Source organism: Culex quinquefasciatus, chromosome 2 (genome assembly GCF_015732765.1).
Source record: "Culex quinquefasciatus strain JHB chromosome 2, VPISU_Cqui_1.0_pri_paternal, whole genome shotgun sequence".
Classification (NCBI taxonomy): domain Eukaryota; kingdom Metazoa; phylum Arthropoda; class Insecta; order Diptera; family Culicidae; genus Culex; species Culex quinquefasciatus.
The window spans coordinates 202,205,400-202,224,468 of record NC_051862.1 but is presented as its reverse complement, the minus strand read 5'-3'; the positions used below and the strand labels follow the sequence as shown (position 1 = coordinate 202,224,468).

Here is a 19,069-nt window from a genome sequence, read left to right as displayed (position 1 = left end):
CCAACCAACCAGCCAACCATAAGGGAATGGGGTCAACTCTCAATCTCTTTCCCTGGAACAGGGTTGACTCTATGAAGTAAAAGTCCAGCTTAGTACACTCAGTGGCTTCTTCAGATAACCCAATTTCTTCAAACGTTTAAAAAAAATTGAGATAAAAAGGGTTTTTAAGTTACAAGCCAGCTTTAAATTTTGACGTAATTTTGAAGTTGTTTTTACTCAAAGTGTAAAAAGCACGCGCTTCAAATTGGAATGTTATTGACTTTCCACACCGACTGCTGCTTCCTTCTCAACATCTGCCAGTAACGCAGAGCAGAGTGTGGAAAATAAAATTCCTCACCCAATTATTCCACAGCATTCTCGAGCTTACTGCACACATAACCATGGCCACTTCTGTGTCCTGATATGTCAGGGTTCACTGGCGAGCTTCGTTTGATTGGACAGATGATTGTTCCTAGGAGGGGGTGAAGTAATTTGTGCTATAGGAATGCGAGTGCGGGTGAGGAGATATTGAAAATCAGAGCTGAAAAACTTTGTTGCAGAGAAAACTTTTCAATTTTGTATGGGATGGGAGAAACATTGTGATTAATTTGATAAACATAGCGGGCTTAATTTGCATGTGGTTCAGAATGGTTTGTCATTTATAATAGTTGTCAGTTGAGAAATATGTTTTATGATGTTTTTTTTTTTTCTAAAATAGTGAAAAATTTGAAAAAGATTACGATGAGCCAAAATTTTGATATTTTTTAAATATTGTACGCTTCCATCCACCCCGGGATTCGAACTGACGACCTTTGAATTGTTAGTCCAACTGCATACCAGCGACTCCACCGAGGCAGGACCCAGGGAAACGACTCCTACACCTGGATTGAGCTAACGACCTAACCCTCTAGGTTAGTCATTTACTTCCACGTCCGACGGAAGGCGTGATCAGACAAATCTCGTCTCAAAAAATACCCCCGGGACCGTCTGGAATCGAACCCAAGCCGACTGGGTGAAAGGCAACCACGCTTACCCCTACACCACGGTTCTTGGCTTTAGACTGAAAAAAACTTACAATATTAAAAAATATTAAAAAAAGTTTTTTGGAATTTCTGAGCCAACTGCTCAGATATTAATTTTACGATGTGGGTTACAGTGCATTTCTTGATGATTTTTATAAACTTAACATGGGAGATAAAAAAACAGCATCAAAATGAATCTGCACGCAGAAAAATATTTTGTAGAATCAGCCTGTACGAGGTTTGTTTCAAATTCCATAAAAATATTTGAAAAAGTTGCTTTGACGTTTAGCGTTGATTCAACAAAAATCTTGATTTTCAAATCAACAAAACGTTTTGTTGATTCAAATATGTTTTATTTTTCAGCGTGTGAAAAAATATTTTAAAACAATAAGTAGAAAAAACACAAATCGATAAATCCGTAGAAATGGCTAATTTATAGTTTTGAACGAAAAATCATGTCAATCAGTCACGCATTTTTTTTCTGAATGTTTAGTATAAACTGTAAAAACATCAAAAATTAAACTTAACTTATTTGCTTTGAAATTGTATTTCAAAGTAATTAAAGGCTAAAATTTATATTTTCTTTCGTATTTGGAAGCCATTTTATAAAACAATCCTTGTATGCATTTTGCAATTGTTTCAAAATAAATTTTCACTAGAAATAATTCAATACAAATTTTTCATAATTAAGGCAATTTGCTCACTAATAAGCTGTAATTTGTCAAAAATACAGTGACTATCAAACCTTGCCCATTACATGTTTTAAAAATATAAATCCTGAGAAAAATCTTACCGGTTGAATAATATTTGAAAAAAATATTGAAATCCTATCAAAATCATCCCAGATTAGGTATCTCTTTTGGCGACTAGTTTTATAAACTTCTATTTTGGGTTTAAAATTCTTATCTAACAAAGTTAAAAAATTATATTGAATAAAAGAATTGAACAAAAGAGTATTGAAACTTTCTTATTCATAAGTCCATTTAGAACAAAAATCAACAATCTTTATCTAATAGGATTGATAAGTATCAAATAAAATAATGTTTTTTTTTGTAAAATCATTTGAAAAAAAGGGTTTAAATTTGAAAAAAAATATTGAGTTAAATCACTGCAATATTTTTTATCAGTTAACAAGCATTAAAAAACGGATTGCGGTAGTTTTCCTTTACTTTTTAATTAAACTATATTTCATAAATTCAAAAAAAAAATCAAATTCGTAAAGTTTTTTTTTTGGACCTTTCATTGGTTGCTGAAATTCAGATACAAACCAATCAATGATCTGAAAAGTTACAGCCGACTTTTTATTTTATTTTTAATTTCAATATAACTTTGTCCATCGAATCCTTAGGTCCAAATAAGCGATTCTAGATGATTGATTTCTCCATACAAATAAGAGTGCAATCAATAAAAAGTGCAATGCAAATATTCGGAAATCTGAAGATTGTGCCTATTCCGGAAAATTGGTACACGGAAAAAAAAGTCATTTCTTGAATAACTTTTAACCACATACAATTGATTGTGATATACTTTCTCTCTTTCGATTTCTTTCCATTGTTTTATATGTTTTAGTAAAAAAAGGCCAAATTCTGAGCTTCAAGGTATGACAGACGTTTCTCGCCAATATTTTTTTAATAGTGATTTTTAGAAAGAATCGAAAATTCACAAGAAAAAAATTACAAAAAAAAATAATTGGAGTATAAAATAAACTTTTGTGAATTTTTGACAAGAGCAGCCGATTTATAGTTTAAATTTCAAGAAATAAAAAGTTCAACAACCTGTTAAAATTATCGTTGTTCTTTTTTGACGTTGTTGATCCGATCTTTGGTTGCTAAGATATGGCCTTGCAAAGAATTAAAATTCCGAAAAATAAGTTTGCTATCTATTAGGCTCTCAAATTTCAATGGATGATATCTTGGAAACTATTGATCCAATTTCAAATATCAAAGAAATTTAACTCCGGTGAAACCGACTGATGAAAAAAAATTTTTTGATGATATTTAATTTCACTTTTTGTCACTAAAACTTGATTTGCAAAAAACATTTTTTTTTATTTTCTGATATATTTTAGGGGAAATCAAAGGCCTACTTTTCAGAAATTTCCATTTTAAAAATAAAAATGTAAAAAACGTTTTTTTGCGGTTTTTGGCAATTTCTATATATATATATATATATGACAGACTTGGTTTTTCAGTCTCGTAAATATTTTTACCAGAAAGCTTCGATTTCCCAAAAGTTTGCCTTTGGCAGCATTTCAATTGGATGTAAGGGCTTACAGATATAAGCTTAATTACATTGCTTATAACTGAAAAAAGAATATTTTTTTCAGTGTGGTAGAAATCAGGATATTAAATTTGATTACGTAAATATAAAAAGGATATAAATCAAAAAGCTGTCTAAGGCAAACTTATGGGAAATTGGACCAGCTTTCCGGTAAAAATATTTACGGGACTGAAAAACAAAGTCTGTCATAAAGAAATTGCCAAAAACCACAACAAATCCCGTTTCTTCAACATTTTTATATTTAAAACCGCTGTATCTTCCCAAGGATTGGACATAGGCCAATGGTCAATATGGAAACTTTTATGTGAAATTGTCTGGAGAATAGAAAACCGGTTTTCAAAAATTTCGACAAGTAGACCACTTCTCAAAAAAACAGTTTTAGTAAATGATTTTTATATTTTTTTTAGGAGAGACATACCATCCTGCACTTTTCATCAGTCTTTTGGAAACATTTTAGATATTTTCTCAAAAATTTTGTACGAAAAAAATCTTGACATCACTTAAAAAAAAAACTCATAGATGTGGCGCGCATTTTTTTTTTTTTTTCAAATAGCCCGTCCAATTTCCTACAAGTTTGTCTTTAACCACTTTTGATACGACGCAACGGCTTCGAGATACAGTAATTTTTAAATTACAAAATACAAAAATATTTAAATACCTTACACCTTTCTCAAATGATATTTTCGAGTACTATTGGCCCCATATACACAAAAATGGCTTGTATAGGCCTAGGATGACATGTCTACAAAGTTTCATTGAAAATGGAGAGGGTCTGGTATAAAAGTAGGGGAAATTCTCGTATGTTTGGCAGGTTAAGCCCTCGCTCCTAACTCCATCCAGTTTGCTGATTTTCACTATTTAAACAACTAATTTTTCAAAACTTTTGATAGAAACTTGCTTGCTCACTTCTTATTGAGCTATTTATCACTCGATTTCAGTTGAAAACGCTTTTAATTAGCTCTAATTGAATGTCAAAGTTCTGACCTGCCAACATTAGAGGGACGCTGGAATTAGATGCTGTTCCCCTACCAGAAAAATCCTGATTTGAGCTGGAATTGCTCCATTTCAAAAACATTATTTTCCTTGCTGAAAGCCTTAGTCTGAGTTTTTCTAACTAAATAAAAAATATAAAAATTTACGCATTGCATACTTTTTCTACAATTTATGATTGTTCAATGCTTAAAGAATGATTTTTGGTTATTGCATTTGGATGCGTGTTTTATCTCAACCTTAAGATTTTTTTTTATTTTTGCTACGTTTTTTAAATTTTAACAGTAAAGTGAAATTGTGCTATTCTTACTTCTATAAAATTAATGGCATTGACCAACCAAAAACTAGTTTCAAATCCCCTGCACTTGCGTTTTATTCAAAAGCATCTTTTTACAAATTGTCTTCAATACCTCCGATTGGCATCACTCCTATTTTCCCAATAATACCTTTTGTCTCAATATCTTATCTTTTTTTCTGTTTCTTGAGGCAATAAAACTGTCGTTAGTTTGTTGAAGATCAATCGTCTTGGCCCTCGTCGTCGTCCTCTTCGTAGTCGTCTCAAGAGAGTACTTACCATAATTTGACGATCAAAGGGAACACGGAAGTGGTGGAATAAAAATTTCGCCAATCTTGGCCAAAGTCTGGCTTTGAGGGAAATGTGATTGGTCGTCAAATAAAAGCTCCGATAATGATGCCAATTTTTCAATTCGACACAACTTTTAAAGTCATTTATTTTCAATTCCAATTTTCTTTCTTCTCGGTTTGCGTCGTGTCCTAGCTGCTGGTAATAATGACCAGGTTGTTTCACATTTATGTTCCTTCCATATATAATTCTATATCACAATATCAAACGATTACGGTAGTTTGTGTGTATGTGTTACAACTATTAGTTTTCGCATTCTTCTTCCTTATTTTGATTGTAAAGTTATACACTACAACAACACCAACTGCCATTTTGGGATACCAACTTAAGGGTACTCCAGCTTTTCCTCCTTCTTCTATTTTCTTCTCATCAGGTGTAAAATCATTTTCCCAGTGTTTGCGCGTCGTTCATGTGTCCTTGTGTGTGTGTGTGTATACAAAAGTGGCTATTTACAAACTCATCAAAAGAGCCAAGTTTTCCCTCCTTTCCGCTGACACGGACTATCATAGGTCCAGATCGGAGAACAGCTTGGAGAACTCGTGCAGCGTGCTGTAGCTGTCGTAGTCGTCGACGCGTTTGCACTTGAGGGGGATGTTCTGGGGGCGCGGCAGCGACAGCGGAACCGGAAGCATCTCCGGCATCACCGAGTGGTGCGTTATCAGGGCGCGCAGCGACGAGAACTCCTTGGTGAAGCCCTGTGGAGAACGGTGGGTGTATGGAACATGGTTAATAATATGAAGGTGTTGTCATGTAGAAAAGGGCAATTTTAAAATAGAAAAAAATGTGGTCATGTTTGTTGAAGCTGTAAACTTGGTAATTTGAAATAAATTCAAAACATCAAATTTAGAATTTTGGAAAGTTTCACAAATCCCAGGATTTTATTACTAAATAGAAAATGACTTTAATTTAATATATCTTCAATAATACTGTATTAACAGCAACAGTTAACAGAGTACTTTAATGATAATGATTTTAAAACAAAAAAAAAATGATATTAGAGCTAGTGATTTATCATGGCAAAAAATCGCGGCGCGGTAATTTTACGGCTCTCCATACACTGCGTTGAAAAAAAAGAACTTCAGCTAATCGAATCTGGACTGTATTCCCCGCAACATATTATTCCTGACAAAAAATGCTTTCCATACAGTAGTTACGAGCTCCAAATTTTAAAACTGTATATTATTATCAAAAGAATATTAAACTTTTAAGCTTTTAGATTTTTACTAAAATGTCAGAAATTCAATATGAGTGGAAAAATGAGTATTTGCCAGAAGTATTCCGTTCTACGCAAGAATATCTCATATCATATTTTGTCAACATTAACTGTTGGTAATAAAACAGTATTTTAGTACATATTTTCTGCCAATTATCATATTTTTTCCTCAAAGAATTCCTAATTAATTATTATTAAAGCAGTTATTGAGTAGAGCAGCAGCAGAGGATCATAAAAAATTCGATTGACTACTAAATGAGGAAAGGCTGCGTCAATAATGCGTGGAAAGGCATCATATAGCATTACAAAATCAATGACGTTCTTTCCCAGGTACAAATTTTCGAGATGCTTTTATTTCTGGATATCTCCGTTTCATTTTTTTACAAATTTCATCAAATCTCTGAGCACCAATGTTTGCCTGGAGCAAAATTTTGAATTTCCAATGAAAAAAAAATGTTGAAATTTCACAGTATTCACAAATTTCACGGATTATGCGGATTTTGCAAAATCGGGAAAAAATCACTCGCACTAATGATAACATAACGTAATTAAATTGGAATGTTTCACAAGATCCCATGATTTTTATGTCTTTTAAGACTGTGTTAAAAATTCAACATCTTAAATTAAGATTTTTGATCTAAATTTAATTTGCCGATTCATAAAAAAACAGTGATTGGAAAACTATAATAACCCAAAAAAAATATTTAAGAAGAATGGTAAGTTTTAAAAATATATATTTTTTTATAAATATGCAGCAATTTCCCATGAAAACAGCATAATTCGAAAAAAAGTCCTCCGATCGGGTTCAAAATTTTTCTAGGTGTTCTTTAGTCAAAATAATTAAAACCATTTTTTTTTGTTTCGCCATCAGGCTGAACTACGACTTAGAGTGGTCCAAAAAAGGTGGCAATGTTCGTGTATTTTCACAAAACCCATATTTAAAAAATAAATCTTAATTCCAAGCCATTCCCACCGATTTAGCTGTCTTGGACTCAAATGAAAGGTTATTTATTTGGTTTTTAAGTAAAAATAGTTGAAAGTTTCAAAAATCTACTAAAAATACTGTTTTGAAGGTCTCGGGACCAGAGAGCCAATATCAGAAAATATCTTCATCAGATTCCTCGGGAAATTTTAAACAAAATGTTTGAGTTATATATAACTATAGGGTTTCGAGATAAAAATTTTTAAAAATAAAAATTGGATTTTTTGACTCAAACAATGGAAAAATGACAAAATTGGGAACAAATAAACTTTTTTCAATAATACTGCGATAAATTTCAAATTTTAGCGATGACCGAAACATTCTTGGTACTAAAATTTTCTTAACACATTTTGCCTTCCTCACTGAGGTAAGGCTATAATCCTGCTCTAAAAATAAACTTTGCATAAAAACGTCGTAGACCCACCTTCATGTATACATATCGACTCAGAATCGAAAACTGAGCAAATGTCTGTGTGTATATGTGTGTGTGTATGTGTGTGTGTATGTGTGTGTATGTGTGTGTGTATGTATGTATGTGACCAACAAACTAGCTCATGTTGCTCGGCACTGGCTGAACCGATTTGACCCGAACCTGTTGCATTCGACTTGGTTTAGGGTCCCATAGATCGAGTTTTATACAGATTGAAGTTTCGATAAGTAGTTCAAAAGTTATGTATAAAAATGTGTTTTCACATATATTTGGATCTCACTTAACTGTATGTAAACTATGTCCGGATCCATCATCCGACCCATCGTTGGTTAGGTTATCAAAACACCTTTCCAACGAGTCTAAAACATTGAAGATCTGGCAACCCTGTCTCGAGATATGGCCACTTAAGTGATATTTATGTACTTTTTGGATGCCGGATCTCACTTAAATGTATGAAAACTATGTCCGGATCCACCATCCAACCCATCATTGGTTAGGTTATCAGAAGATCTTTCCAAAGAGCCTAAAACATTGAAGATCTGGCAACCCTGTCTCGAGATATGGCCACTTAAGTGATATTTATGTACTTTTATATTCCGGATCTTAAAAATAGATGAATTTTTTGTACAATTCCATCATATCAGCCATTTTTGGTTATAAGTGAGGAAGGCCCCAACCACATAGGTGGATTAAGTTAGTTTTTAAATTAAAAGTTAGTTCCATTGCTTGAAATTTCGTCATCGCTCAGAGTGGAGTGAAATAAACATTAAAAAGTATTTACAACAGCCTTACTGATTTGTTTTGTATATTATGTTACACTTGGCTTGAAAAGATATTTGAAAGATAAATTAAAATTCCATTAACATATTATCCATAAATAAGGCTACCAACTGTACGGATTTTTTCCCTACCATACGGATTTTCGAACCTCTTCGCGGATTTTGAACAGGGTGGAATTTTTGTAGGGAATTTCACGCATAATACGGATTTGTACGGAATTTTAGCAAATTTTTAATCATTGAATTGCTTTTTTTTATTTGGTCGATGCTTTTGTTAACTAGAAATTTGTATTTTTCTGTGAGTTTGATTTAAAAAGGGAGTTTTCCGGGGTATCCTCAATTCAAACTTGATTATCAATAATTATAGAGTTTTTGAACTATTGTCTTTCGTATGTTGGTAGGAACGTGTTCGTGAAATCACTAAGAACGATATTATTTGTAAAAGCAAACTTGACATTTCGTAAACTTTTAAACGTTCACCAAAAAAAATTAAAAAACATAATTATTCGATTCAAATCACAATTTATTTTATGAATACTTTTAAACGTGCAAGTTATAAACACTCTGATAGCATTTTGTGAAATTTTTTAGCTGTAAAAACGACACAGTTTTATATTTTTAATTCTCAAATTTATTAAATTTAATTTATCTAAATAATTCATTGACAGGTTTTGTTATACCATGTGGTCATATCCGCAAAGTGTACGGATTTTTGCTCAGCAAGAGTTGGTAGCCTTATCCATAAATAATAATAAAATATTGTTTTTGAATATTTATATGGAGAAAACAGAGAAGTTTGTGTTTTTTAGTAATTTTGTTTTCAACCCTGTTTTACCGAACCAAAGGATTGATTTTTTAGAATTTAAATTTGCTCCTCAAAAATTTGAAGCAATTTTTTTAAAACTTATTCTGAATTTGAGAGCAAGAATTTTTTCCAAGGTATTGAAAACACAACTTACAACGAAATTTATTTTATGCAAAATCATTAACTGTTTTTTTTACAGTTAGACCGTTGCAAATATTTTTCAATAATTATGTCGCGCCAAATTTGAAAGGAAATAGAAGTTTAACCAACTGAAAAAAAAATTAAATTAATTGTCCTGCGTTTCAAATTATATTAAGCATGTGTGAAATCGATAAAAAATATTTTAGAGATTTAGATTTAGAGATTTAGAGATCCTTGCAACTGAGATCAATTCATAACCCTTTGCAGGGAGGGAACTTATTTCTTAGTTAACATTTTGCAAGCTGAGTGCTCTTTTAGGGAAAATATTTTTTGTGAAAAAAACCCTAGATTTATGTTTATCTTAAAACTGATATCACAGTTACATTTCGATGTGAACAAATTAATGGCATTTTTTGATTAAGATTTTTCTTTTTCCAAAAAAACTTTTGTAGCTCAGAGGCAACATTCCTGGCCAAACTTCTCTGTGGCTCAGAAGTTGTGGGTTTTTGTCCCCTGAAACACATATTAAATTGTCTTACCTTGTAAAAAATACGGTTAATGAGAAAATGAACGTTATACAATTGAAAATCGTAGAAAAAAAGTTCCTCTTTTTCCTGAAAAGTTCTCGTCAATACATACAACTTTGTTGAAAGCACCAAATCCATCAGAAAATTCCGGCAAAAGCAATCGATTTTAGATTATTTACGTTCATGTTTTTTGATGGACAGCTGCCAAAACTGTAAGGAGACTTGTATGGGGAATCAACGACACAAAATGGCTTCTTTAGTTATAAAGAAGGCCAAAGTTTGAGTTTTTAGTCGGTGGCTGCTCACAACATATAATTAAGAAGAGCATCTCACCTTAATCTTGTACCCCCGCTCCGTCTTCAGTATCAAATAGTGCACCACCTTCGGCCCCGGCGGCGGCACCCGCAACGACAGCGCAAAACAGCCCTGCTTGGTGGTGCTCCTCCGCACCAGGAACGCCCCCGGCTGCTGCTGCGTGAGCACCTCCAGCGAGACCTCCCGCGGCAGCCCGGCCTGGAACCAGCTGGCACTGTCCAGGTCGTTGTCCTCGATGCTGTTCAAACTGTCGGTGCGCTTGACCGCGATGTTCGGCACGAACCGCTTCTTGGGGCTCGAGTTGGCGCTGTTCGTCTTGCGGATCAACCGGTTCCGCCGGAACTCGTACTCCGGCCGCAGCAGCTGGGGAGGAGCAGCGGCCGTGGTAAGGGATTGCCGGCAGGAGTCGCCAAATTTGCTCGATACGATCTGGTCCAAACTGTAGATGTCCTCGGACAGGATGTCGTTGAGCTTCTTCTGGGTTGGCGACGTTGGCGATGATTTATGGTACACCAGGGGCAGACTGTCCTCGGTGGAGCGCAGAAAGCCGAGGGTGAAGCGTTTGATCTGCGGGGAAATAAATGGAGTAAAAAAGTGGTGGGTTTTTCTCTCTGTAATTCTGTGGGGAGCGTTTGGGGGAAACGTTGCTAATGGGCGAAATCTGCCCTTTTCATGTCATGGTTCCGTTGAGTTGGAAGAGACGCACAATCGGCAATTTTAGGTTAGCTCTTATGCAGGAAAATATCTGACCAAGTATTCTAACAATTTAGAAGATTTATTTTATCAATAATCTTTCTAATTTCAAGCAGAAAATCATAATATCAAAAACTCACCAGCGTCGGCTTCTCCACGCCAAACTTGATGCAGTTGTTCATCTCCGTCGGCGAGGGGCTGTCCTCTTCCGAGGACGACGACGGCGACAGTGACGGTGAACTGGGCAGGTCGGCAACTGTGGCGTTGGCCACCGAGGAGGTATAATTTACATTTTCATCACATTTGTTATACTTGCGGTGTTCCAGTAAATCGTAGCTACATTTCCTCGGATGCTTACCACCCCCCGTCGTCCCCGACCCCCTGTGGACGCCATTTCCGGTGCCACCACTGCAGGCACCGGTGGTCAAGGTATCACCAAAGTATTCCACTTCCTGCATCACGACGACAGCGGCAGTGGCTTTGCCTTTTTTATTTTAATTTTATTTTTATTTCAATTTTATCCTTTTCTAGTCCCGTTCAACTGTTGGCTCCTGGGCGCTTCCGTGTCTCTGAAAAGGGTGCTCTCTTTTTTATCCTGAACTCCACACTTTTGCCTGCCACAAAAGGTCTCACGCTGTTCACTTCGATTTTCCTGCACTCTGAGTTTTTCCTTTTATTTAAATTCGTTTTAAACCACTTTTTCTGTGTCTTTCCTTCCTGCAAAACCACGATCTTTCTTCCCTTCCGAAGCGCCTCCTCCAATTCCCTCCGGAGTTGAGCTCTCACTCCCGGTCCCGGTCGCTTTCCTTTATCTTCATTAATTTATTACTCACTATCATGCGAGCAAACTGGACACACTGGACTGGCCGGAAAACATGGAAAGAGGTTCCGAGCAGTGGCAAAATTTATTCGTTTTTGGCCACAACCTGCTGCTTTGTTACTCATTCGTCAGGATTAAAATGCTCTGTTGCTCCTGGGAGGCTACCGGGGATTCTGAAAATGGGAACAAAAAAGCAGATAAATAACGTTAGTGAAGGTGGAAGGGAAAATCGTTGGGTTGAACGAATCAGCACTGATTTTAAAGTCAAAATATTTAATTTAACGGACAAGTGACAGTGTGAGAGGATCAGGAAGTAGATTTAGACCCTTTTTTCTATTGATTTGAAATGAGGACGATTTATAGGAAATTGTGAAAAAATGTTTTATTAAGTTTTTGTTGAATTAAACATATTGGTCTTTTTGTCATTTTTATCGTTTTTAATAGTTTCTTTGGTTTTATATAGTTTTATTCGTTTTAATTGTTTTTATAGTTTTTTATCTTTTTTATCGTTTTTATCGTTTTTATCGTTTTTATCGTTTTATTGTTTTTATCGTTTTTATCGTTTTTATCATTTTTATTGTTTATATCGTTTTTCTCGTTCACAAGATCCTCTGTAATTACTCTGAGCTTTAAGAAAAATATAATTACAAAAGCCGACTCAATCCTAACCAGGTCCCAGTACTGAAAAGGACCTAATTAAAAAATTATAACAAAAATCATTTTTATCCTTTTCATCGTCTTAACCGATTTTATCGTTTTTATCGTTTTCAGCAATTTTTCCATTTGTATCATTTTAATCGTTTTTAAAAGAGTGTAACATTTTTATCATTTTTGTAATTTTTGTAATTTTTGTAATTTTTGTAATTTTTGTAATTTTTGTAATTTTTGTAATTTTTGTAATTTTTGTAATTTTTGTAATTTTTGTAATTTTTGTAAATTTTGTAATTTTTGTAATTTTTGTAATTTTTGTAATTTTTGTAATTTTTGTAATTTTTGTAAATTTTGTAATTTTGTAATTTTGTAATTTTGTAATTTTGTAATTTTTGTAATTTTGTAATTTTGTAATTTTGTAATTTTGTAATTTTGTAATTTTGTAATTTTTGTAATTTTGTAATTTTGTAATTTTGTAATTTTGTAATTTTTGTAATTTTTGTCATTTTGTCGTTTTTGTCATTTTTGTCATTTTGTCATTTTGTCATTTTTGTCATTTTTGTCATTTTGTCATTTTTGTCATTTTTGTCATTTTTGTCATTTTTGTCATTTTTGTCATTTTTGTCATTTTTGTCATTTTTGTCATTTTTGTCATTTTTGTCATTTTTGTCATTTTCGTCATTTTTGTCATTTTTGTCATTTTTGTCATTTTTGTCATTTTTGTCATTTTTGTCATTTTTGTCGTTTTTGTCATTTTACAGCTTTTTTTTTGTTATCTTCTTGTTGCCTTTTTGTTGACTTTTGGTTTTCTTTTTGTTGTCTTTTTTTTTGTCTTCTTGTTTTCGTTTTTTGTTGTCTTTTTTGTTGTTATTTTTGTGTCATTTATGTTGTCTTTTTAGATGTATTTTTGGTGTTTGTTTTGTTGTCTTTGTTTTTGTTATCTTTGTGTCATTTTTGTTGTCTTTTTTGTTGTTTTTTTATATCTTTTTTGTTGTCTTTTCTGTTTTTTTATTGTTATTTTTTTGTTGTCTTTTTTGTTGCCTTGTTTGTCTTTTGTCTTTTTGATTTGATTCTAGGTTTGGTAACATTTTAACAAATCAAAATTCTAATTATGTTTTTTTTTCTAACTTCAACTTTATTGCTTAACTTTCACTGAAAATCCCCCACAAAACAAATTGCTAGACAAAAAAACTTTCAAAACGAACATAAAAGTTCCAACATAAAACAACTTTCACCTCGTCGGACCCCGCTGTAAACTGCTAGTTGCGAACAAAACAAGTTTCATTTTCGCAGCCGGAATACAACATGGACTCCATGGACTAGGGCGGCGTACTAATCCTGGGCCAGAGCTGACCTTTTACGCTACACTCTTTAGTACGCAAGGAAGAAGCTGCTACAACAATGGCATTACAAGTGTTGTAGCAGGAAAAGTACAAGCACTCGCTTCAGTTTTAGGACTTGAGAAAGTTGCCACTTTGCATGACTTTCTAGTTCACTGGAAGTCGGCTGTCGGAAAGTGGGCAGTGTTGCCAAATATAATTGAAATCAATTCTTTATTCTTTAAATCCTGGTATTAATAAGTTCAATCAATCTTTGAACGAATAAAAAAATGAAATGGCATCACTGCAACACTATAAAGACATAAATATCAAATTATTTAAAGTGTTGCCAGTTTTCTGCATTTTTTATCCATCAAAAGTTTTAGATTTTCAAATAAATTCAATCTCTGTTTCGAAAATGACAAATCTAGCACCACTGCAAAACAAATAGAGAAATTTTCCACCTCTATTCAAAACAGCACTGCCCGTAGAGCAAACAAAAAAAACAACCAACACCGTATTGTTGAGATTTTACGATTATACGTTCTGTAAGCTCGCATGTCCTACATACAAATGGGACCCGTTAGTGCCATCAGCCAGTGCTGTTTTGTGTGCGTTTCGTGTTTTCCCTGACATTTTCCTGTCGAAGATCATCTGCTGCTGCCGTCTCCTAGTTGCTGCTGGGCAAATTATGACCTCTCCCAAACTGGTGTTCCGGAATGGGGCCGAGAGAAAATCCCTTTACACTTCCTTTTTTGTTAGCAGCGGAATTTGGAGCAAAGTTGCAGCTATTTCTGCTTGAATTCCGCACTGGTTTTGGTCATGAGTTGGGAAAATTGAACAAATTAGAGTAATGGTACGTGTTTTGGGTTTTAACTAGCAAATAAAGTTTGTATTTTTTTTACTTTTTTTTTTTGTAAGAAGCTTAAAGATTTTAGAATTCAACGACATTCTTATAATGGAAACTCCCCCTTTTTCTCGAACATGGGAGTTTTGGTGCTAATGTGACTTCCAATGGACATTTCTCTTAAAAAGTCAAAAAAAAAACACCAAACCCCTTCCAAAAGCACACAGACGCTCCACCAACGGCAGTCAGCCTTTCAGCCAAGTAAATCCTATTTTTTCGTTCCATTAACTTCTGTCCCGGGTGCTGGCGCTCGGTCGCTTATTTATCAACGTCAACATTACTGTCCTCATCATCATCAGCGGCAGCAGCCAGCCAGCCAGCCAACATTGACGCCATCAGCTGGAAATATCGCGCGCCCATCAGCATGTCGTCGTTTTTCGGACATTTTCAGACAGAGAGGAGTGGGGAAAATGTGAAGGAAAATGAGGAAATGGTATTATAGCAGCTGGTGGATGTAGAAATGATCCACAGTTACGGGAAGGCAAGTATTTTGGACGAAAGCTGGTTGGCGAGATGTTTGCATTAAAAAAACTAGTATAATACCGATTTATTAAGGAAGTTCTTCTGTAAGTTTTTTGAAAATTTTATCTTACTCTTGTCTATTCAATAGTTCTAAGTAATAATGCCTTCACAGCTGAAAGGAACTCCAAAACTCTGTTATGTACCTAAAAGAACTCATTGTTACTAAATTATTCACAAATAAACCCGAATTGAATTGAAATAAAGGAAGTTGTTGAGCTAGTAAACAAGAATCCTCGATTATCTGAAGTTTTGATTATCTGAAGCTCGATTATCCGAAGGATTCTTAAGGACTTTGAATAATCCAATCACAAAAAAAGTTTTTTCATTTGATCATTTTTAGCATCAACCTAATTTAAGTCAAATGTGAGTATTTGACATAAAACATAAAACATAAAACATAAAACATAAAACATAAAACATAAAACATAAAACATAAAACATAAAACATAAAACATAAAACATAAAACATAAAACATAAAACATAAAACATAAAACATAAAACATAAAACATAAAACATAAAACATAAAACATAAAACATAAAACATAAAACATAAAACATAAAACATAAAACATAAAACATAAAACATAAAACATAAAACATAAAACATAAAACATAAAACATAAAACATAAAACATAAAACATAAAACATAAAACATAAAACATAAAACATAAAACATAAAACATAAAACATAAAACATAAAACATAAAACATAAAACATAAAACATAAAACATAAAACATAAAACATAAAACATAAAACATAAAACATAAAACATAAAACATAAAACATAAAACATAAAACATAAAACATAAAACATAAAACATAAAACATAAAACATAAAACATAAAACATAAAACATAAAACATAAAACATAAAACATAAAACATAAAACATAAAACATAAAACATAAAACATAAAACATAAAACATAAAACATAAAACATAAAACATAAAACATAAAACATAAAACATAAAACATAAAACATAAAACATAAAACATAAAACATAAAACATAAAACATAAAACATAAAACATAAAACATAAAACATAAAACATAAAACATAAACATAAAACATAAAACATAAAACATAAAACATAAAACATAAAACATAAAACATAAAACATAAAACATAAAACATAAAACATAAAACATAAAACATAAAACATAAAACATAAAACATAAAACATAAAACATAAAACATAAAACATAAAACATAAAACATAAAACATAAAACATAAAACATAAAACATAAAACATAAAACATAAAACATAAAACATAAAACATAAAACATAAAACATAAAACATAAAACATAAAACATAAAACATAAAACATAAAACATAAAACATAAAACATAAAACATAAAACATAAAACATAAAACATAAAACATAAAACATAAAACATAAAACATAAAACATAAAACATAAAACATAAAACATAAAACATAAAACATAAAACATAAAACATAAAACATAAAACATAAAACATAAAACATAAAACATAAAACATAAAACATAAAACATAAAACATAAAACATAAAACATAAAACATAAAACATAAAACATAAAACATAAAACATAAAACATAAAACATAAAACATAAAACATAAAACATAAAACATAAAACATAAAACATAAAACATAAAACATAAAACATAAAACATAAAACATAAAACATAAAACATAAAACATAAAACATAAAACATAAAACATAAAACATAAAACATAAAACATAAAACATAAAACATAAAACATAAAACATAAAACATAAAACATAAAACATAAAACATAAAACATAAAACATAAAACATAAAACATAAAACATAAAACATAAAACATAAAACATAAAACATAAAACATAAAACATTCAATTTTTAAGCTTCATTTATAAATTTTCGTGGCCAAAAAAAATCGCAACATTGCAAATATTTTTAAAGTATGTTTATTGATAACGAAAACATGAATAAATAATAACATACAATTGGTTTTAGCTTTTTTTTTTAATTTTACTCAATACTTTTTTATGCTCCTAGAATTTTTGAAACAGTGTTGACAATGGCGTCAAAAACTTGAAATAAAATTTGTTATGGCCTTATTTGATTGGGGACCATCCATAAACCACGTGGACACTTTTTTGAGAATCTGTTACCCCCTCGTGGACAATTGTCCATACAAAAAAAAACTTTTTCTATGGATCATGGACAATCGCCATACCCCCTAAAGTGTCCACGTGGTTTATGGATGGTCCCTTGTGAAAATTGCTTGTTAAAAACAAGCTCGTTTGAGGAACCTTAAAGTATTTATTAAAAAATTAAGCAAGGCTATCCCGAACAAAAAATATGTTGTTTGTTCCTAAACTTATTTCTTAAATTGGGTCCTTAAGCCATGTTTTAATAAAAAAAAACTTTTAAAAAATATTTTTGAATTTTTTTTGGTCGTACAAAATGTCATTGCCCTTTTAAAAATATGTTTTATCGCTGTGGGTAGTAATAACGACAATTTATTCCTAATATGGGGACCCAATTGACGGCATTTTAAATTTAATAATAAATTCATATGATGATGCTTTCCATCTTGTGCAATTTTTGTGTACCCAATATTTTAAGAATCTACAGAAAAAAATCATAAATGTCAGGTTCAGCAGAGAGTTTTAATACAAAAGATAAGAAATAATAAAGTACAAATTTGATTTCTAACATCACATTTGTTTAAATTAACCACCAATTTGAAAAGCAAAGTTCAAGTTAATGACATTTAATAACTCCCGTAATTTTGGCATTTTTATCATTCAGTCCATCTTCTATCCGATTCGCAGATTTTTGAATTATTAAATAGTTATTTACTCTTTGAAAATACCAAACTTAAAAGCAAAAAATAATATTGAATAAAATTAAAAAATTTAAAAAAAAAATGAAAATTTGACTGTAAACTTTTTAGTTCAGACTCGATTATCCGAAGACTTTCGAAAAATGTTATTTAGGATAATCAAATCACGATTATTTTTTGTTCTCTTATTTTTGAGTGTATTTTTTTTTAATATGACTTATAAACTATTCTAACATGATTAGGAATTTTTAAATTAAAGATGGCTGCCAAAATGGCGGTGATAGAATATTGAAAAAAATTGGTATTTGATAAGGCATAAAAAAAAATCAAAATTGACTTAAATGGGGTCGCAGCACTCGAATTTGATGTTTAAATTTGGAATATTAAAAAAATACAAAAACAATCTTTTTGTGCATGATTCGACTATCCGGAGTCCAATATAAACCTTCGGATAATCGAACTTTGAATAGTTATTATAATAGAAGCTTCGTTTAAAATCAAATGTAAGCCACAGATCGGTAAAAGACGTAAAGGTTGTGGAACACAAATATTTTCATAAATAGATTGACACTTTGCTTTTTGTTGATGTAACTAAAACTAACTAAAACATTCAAAAATTAAGCTGTAAATTAAAAATCTAGTAATTTTATCTTTTTCTTAGTTCAATTGACTTTGATAAATTGAAATTCAAAAAGAAAATTAAATTTCTGTTTGCCCTGAGGTTGACACATAATCTTTAATAATTTCAGTTAACGCCGTCTAGTGTTTCATTTTTTCTACCGATGTTCTTTGAATGTCTTATAGAGTATGACAATGAACACATTTTGTTTTCCTGTGTCAAATAGTGTGATGGGCTAAGTTTATTTTTCTTTCCTTGACTATGAACTCTTTCAAACCAGCCCTAATCCTATCTCAATCAACGGTCCAATTTGTCCGTCTCGCCATCTTTAAACTGTCACACCTCACACTCACACATGGCCTGGACACACAAAGTCACACACCCTTCAACCGCGATCATGTTCGAACCCAGACACAAACTCCATACTGGTCTAGATTTAATCAATTTTATTAGTCACGAACTGGCGATAAAACGCGCGCTTGACGGCGAAAGGAAGCGGAATTACGACCTGGGCGACGACGACTCCGGAGCTTCCTCCTGCTCGTAACGAGCGGTTTAGCATTCCTCCGAACGATTTTTATGGAGTCGTGAATTGTCTAACCTCT

At 32.1% G+C, this 19,069-nt stretch overlaps 1 protein-coding gene across 2 annotated transcripts in view; it reads right to left on the bottom strand.

The window, feature by feature from the left end:
* Positions 1-4,957: 4,957 nt before the first annotated feature.
* LOC6052886 overlaps positions 4,958-19,069 on the bottom strand; it is a 127,257-nt gene continuing 113,145 nt past the window's right edge. For both annotated transcript variants that reach the window (XM_038256149.1, XM_038256148.1), the window contains 3 exons: positions 10,940-11,792; positions 10,125-10,673; positions 4,958-5,609 (listed from right to left, as the gene is read on the bottom strand). In XM_038256149.1, coding sequence (XP_038112077.1) covers positions 5,418-5,609; positions 10,125-10,673; positions 10,940-11,257 — 1,059 coding nt within the window. In that variant the 5' untranslated portion in view covers positions 11,258-11,792 and the 3' untranslated portion in view covers positions 4,958-5,417. The remainder of the gene's footprint in view (positions 5,610-10,124; positions 10,674-10,939; positions 11,793-19,069) is intronic.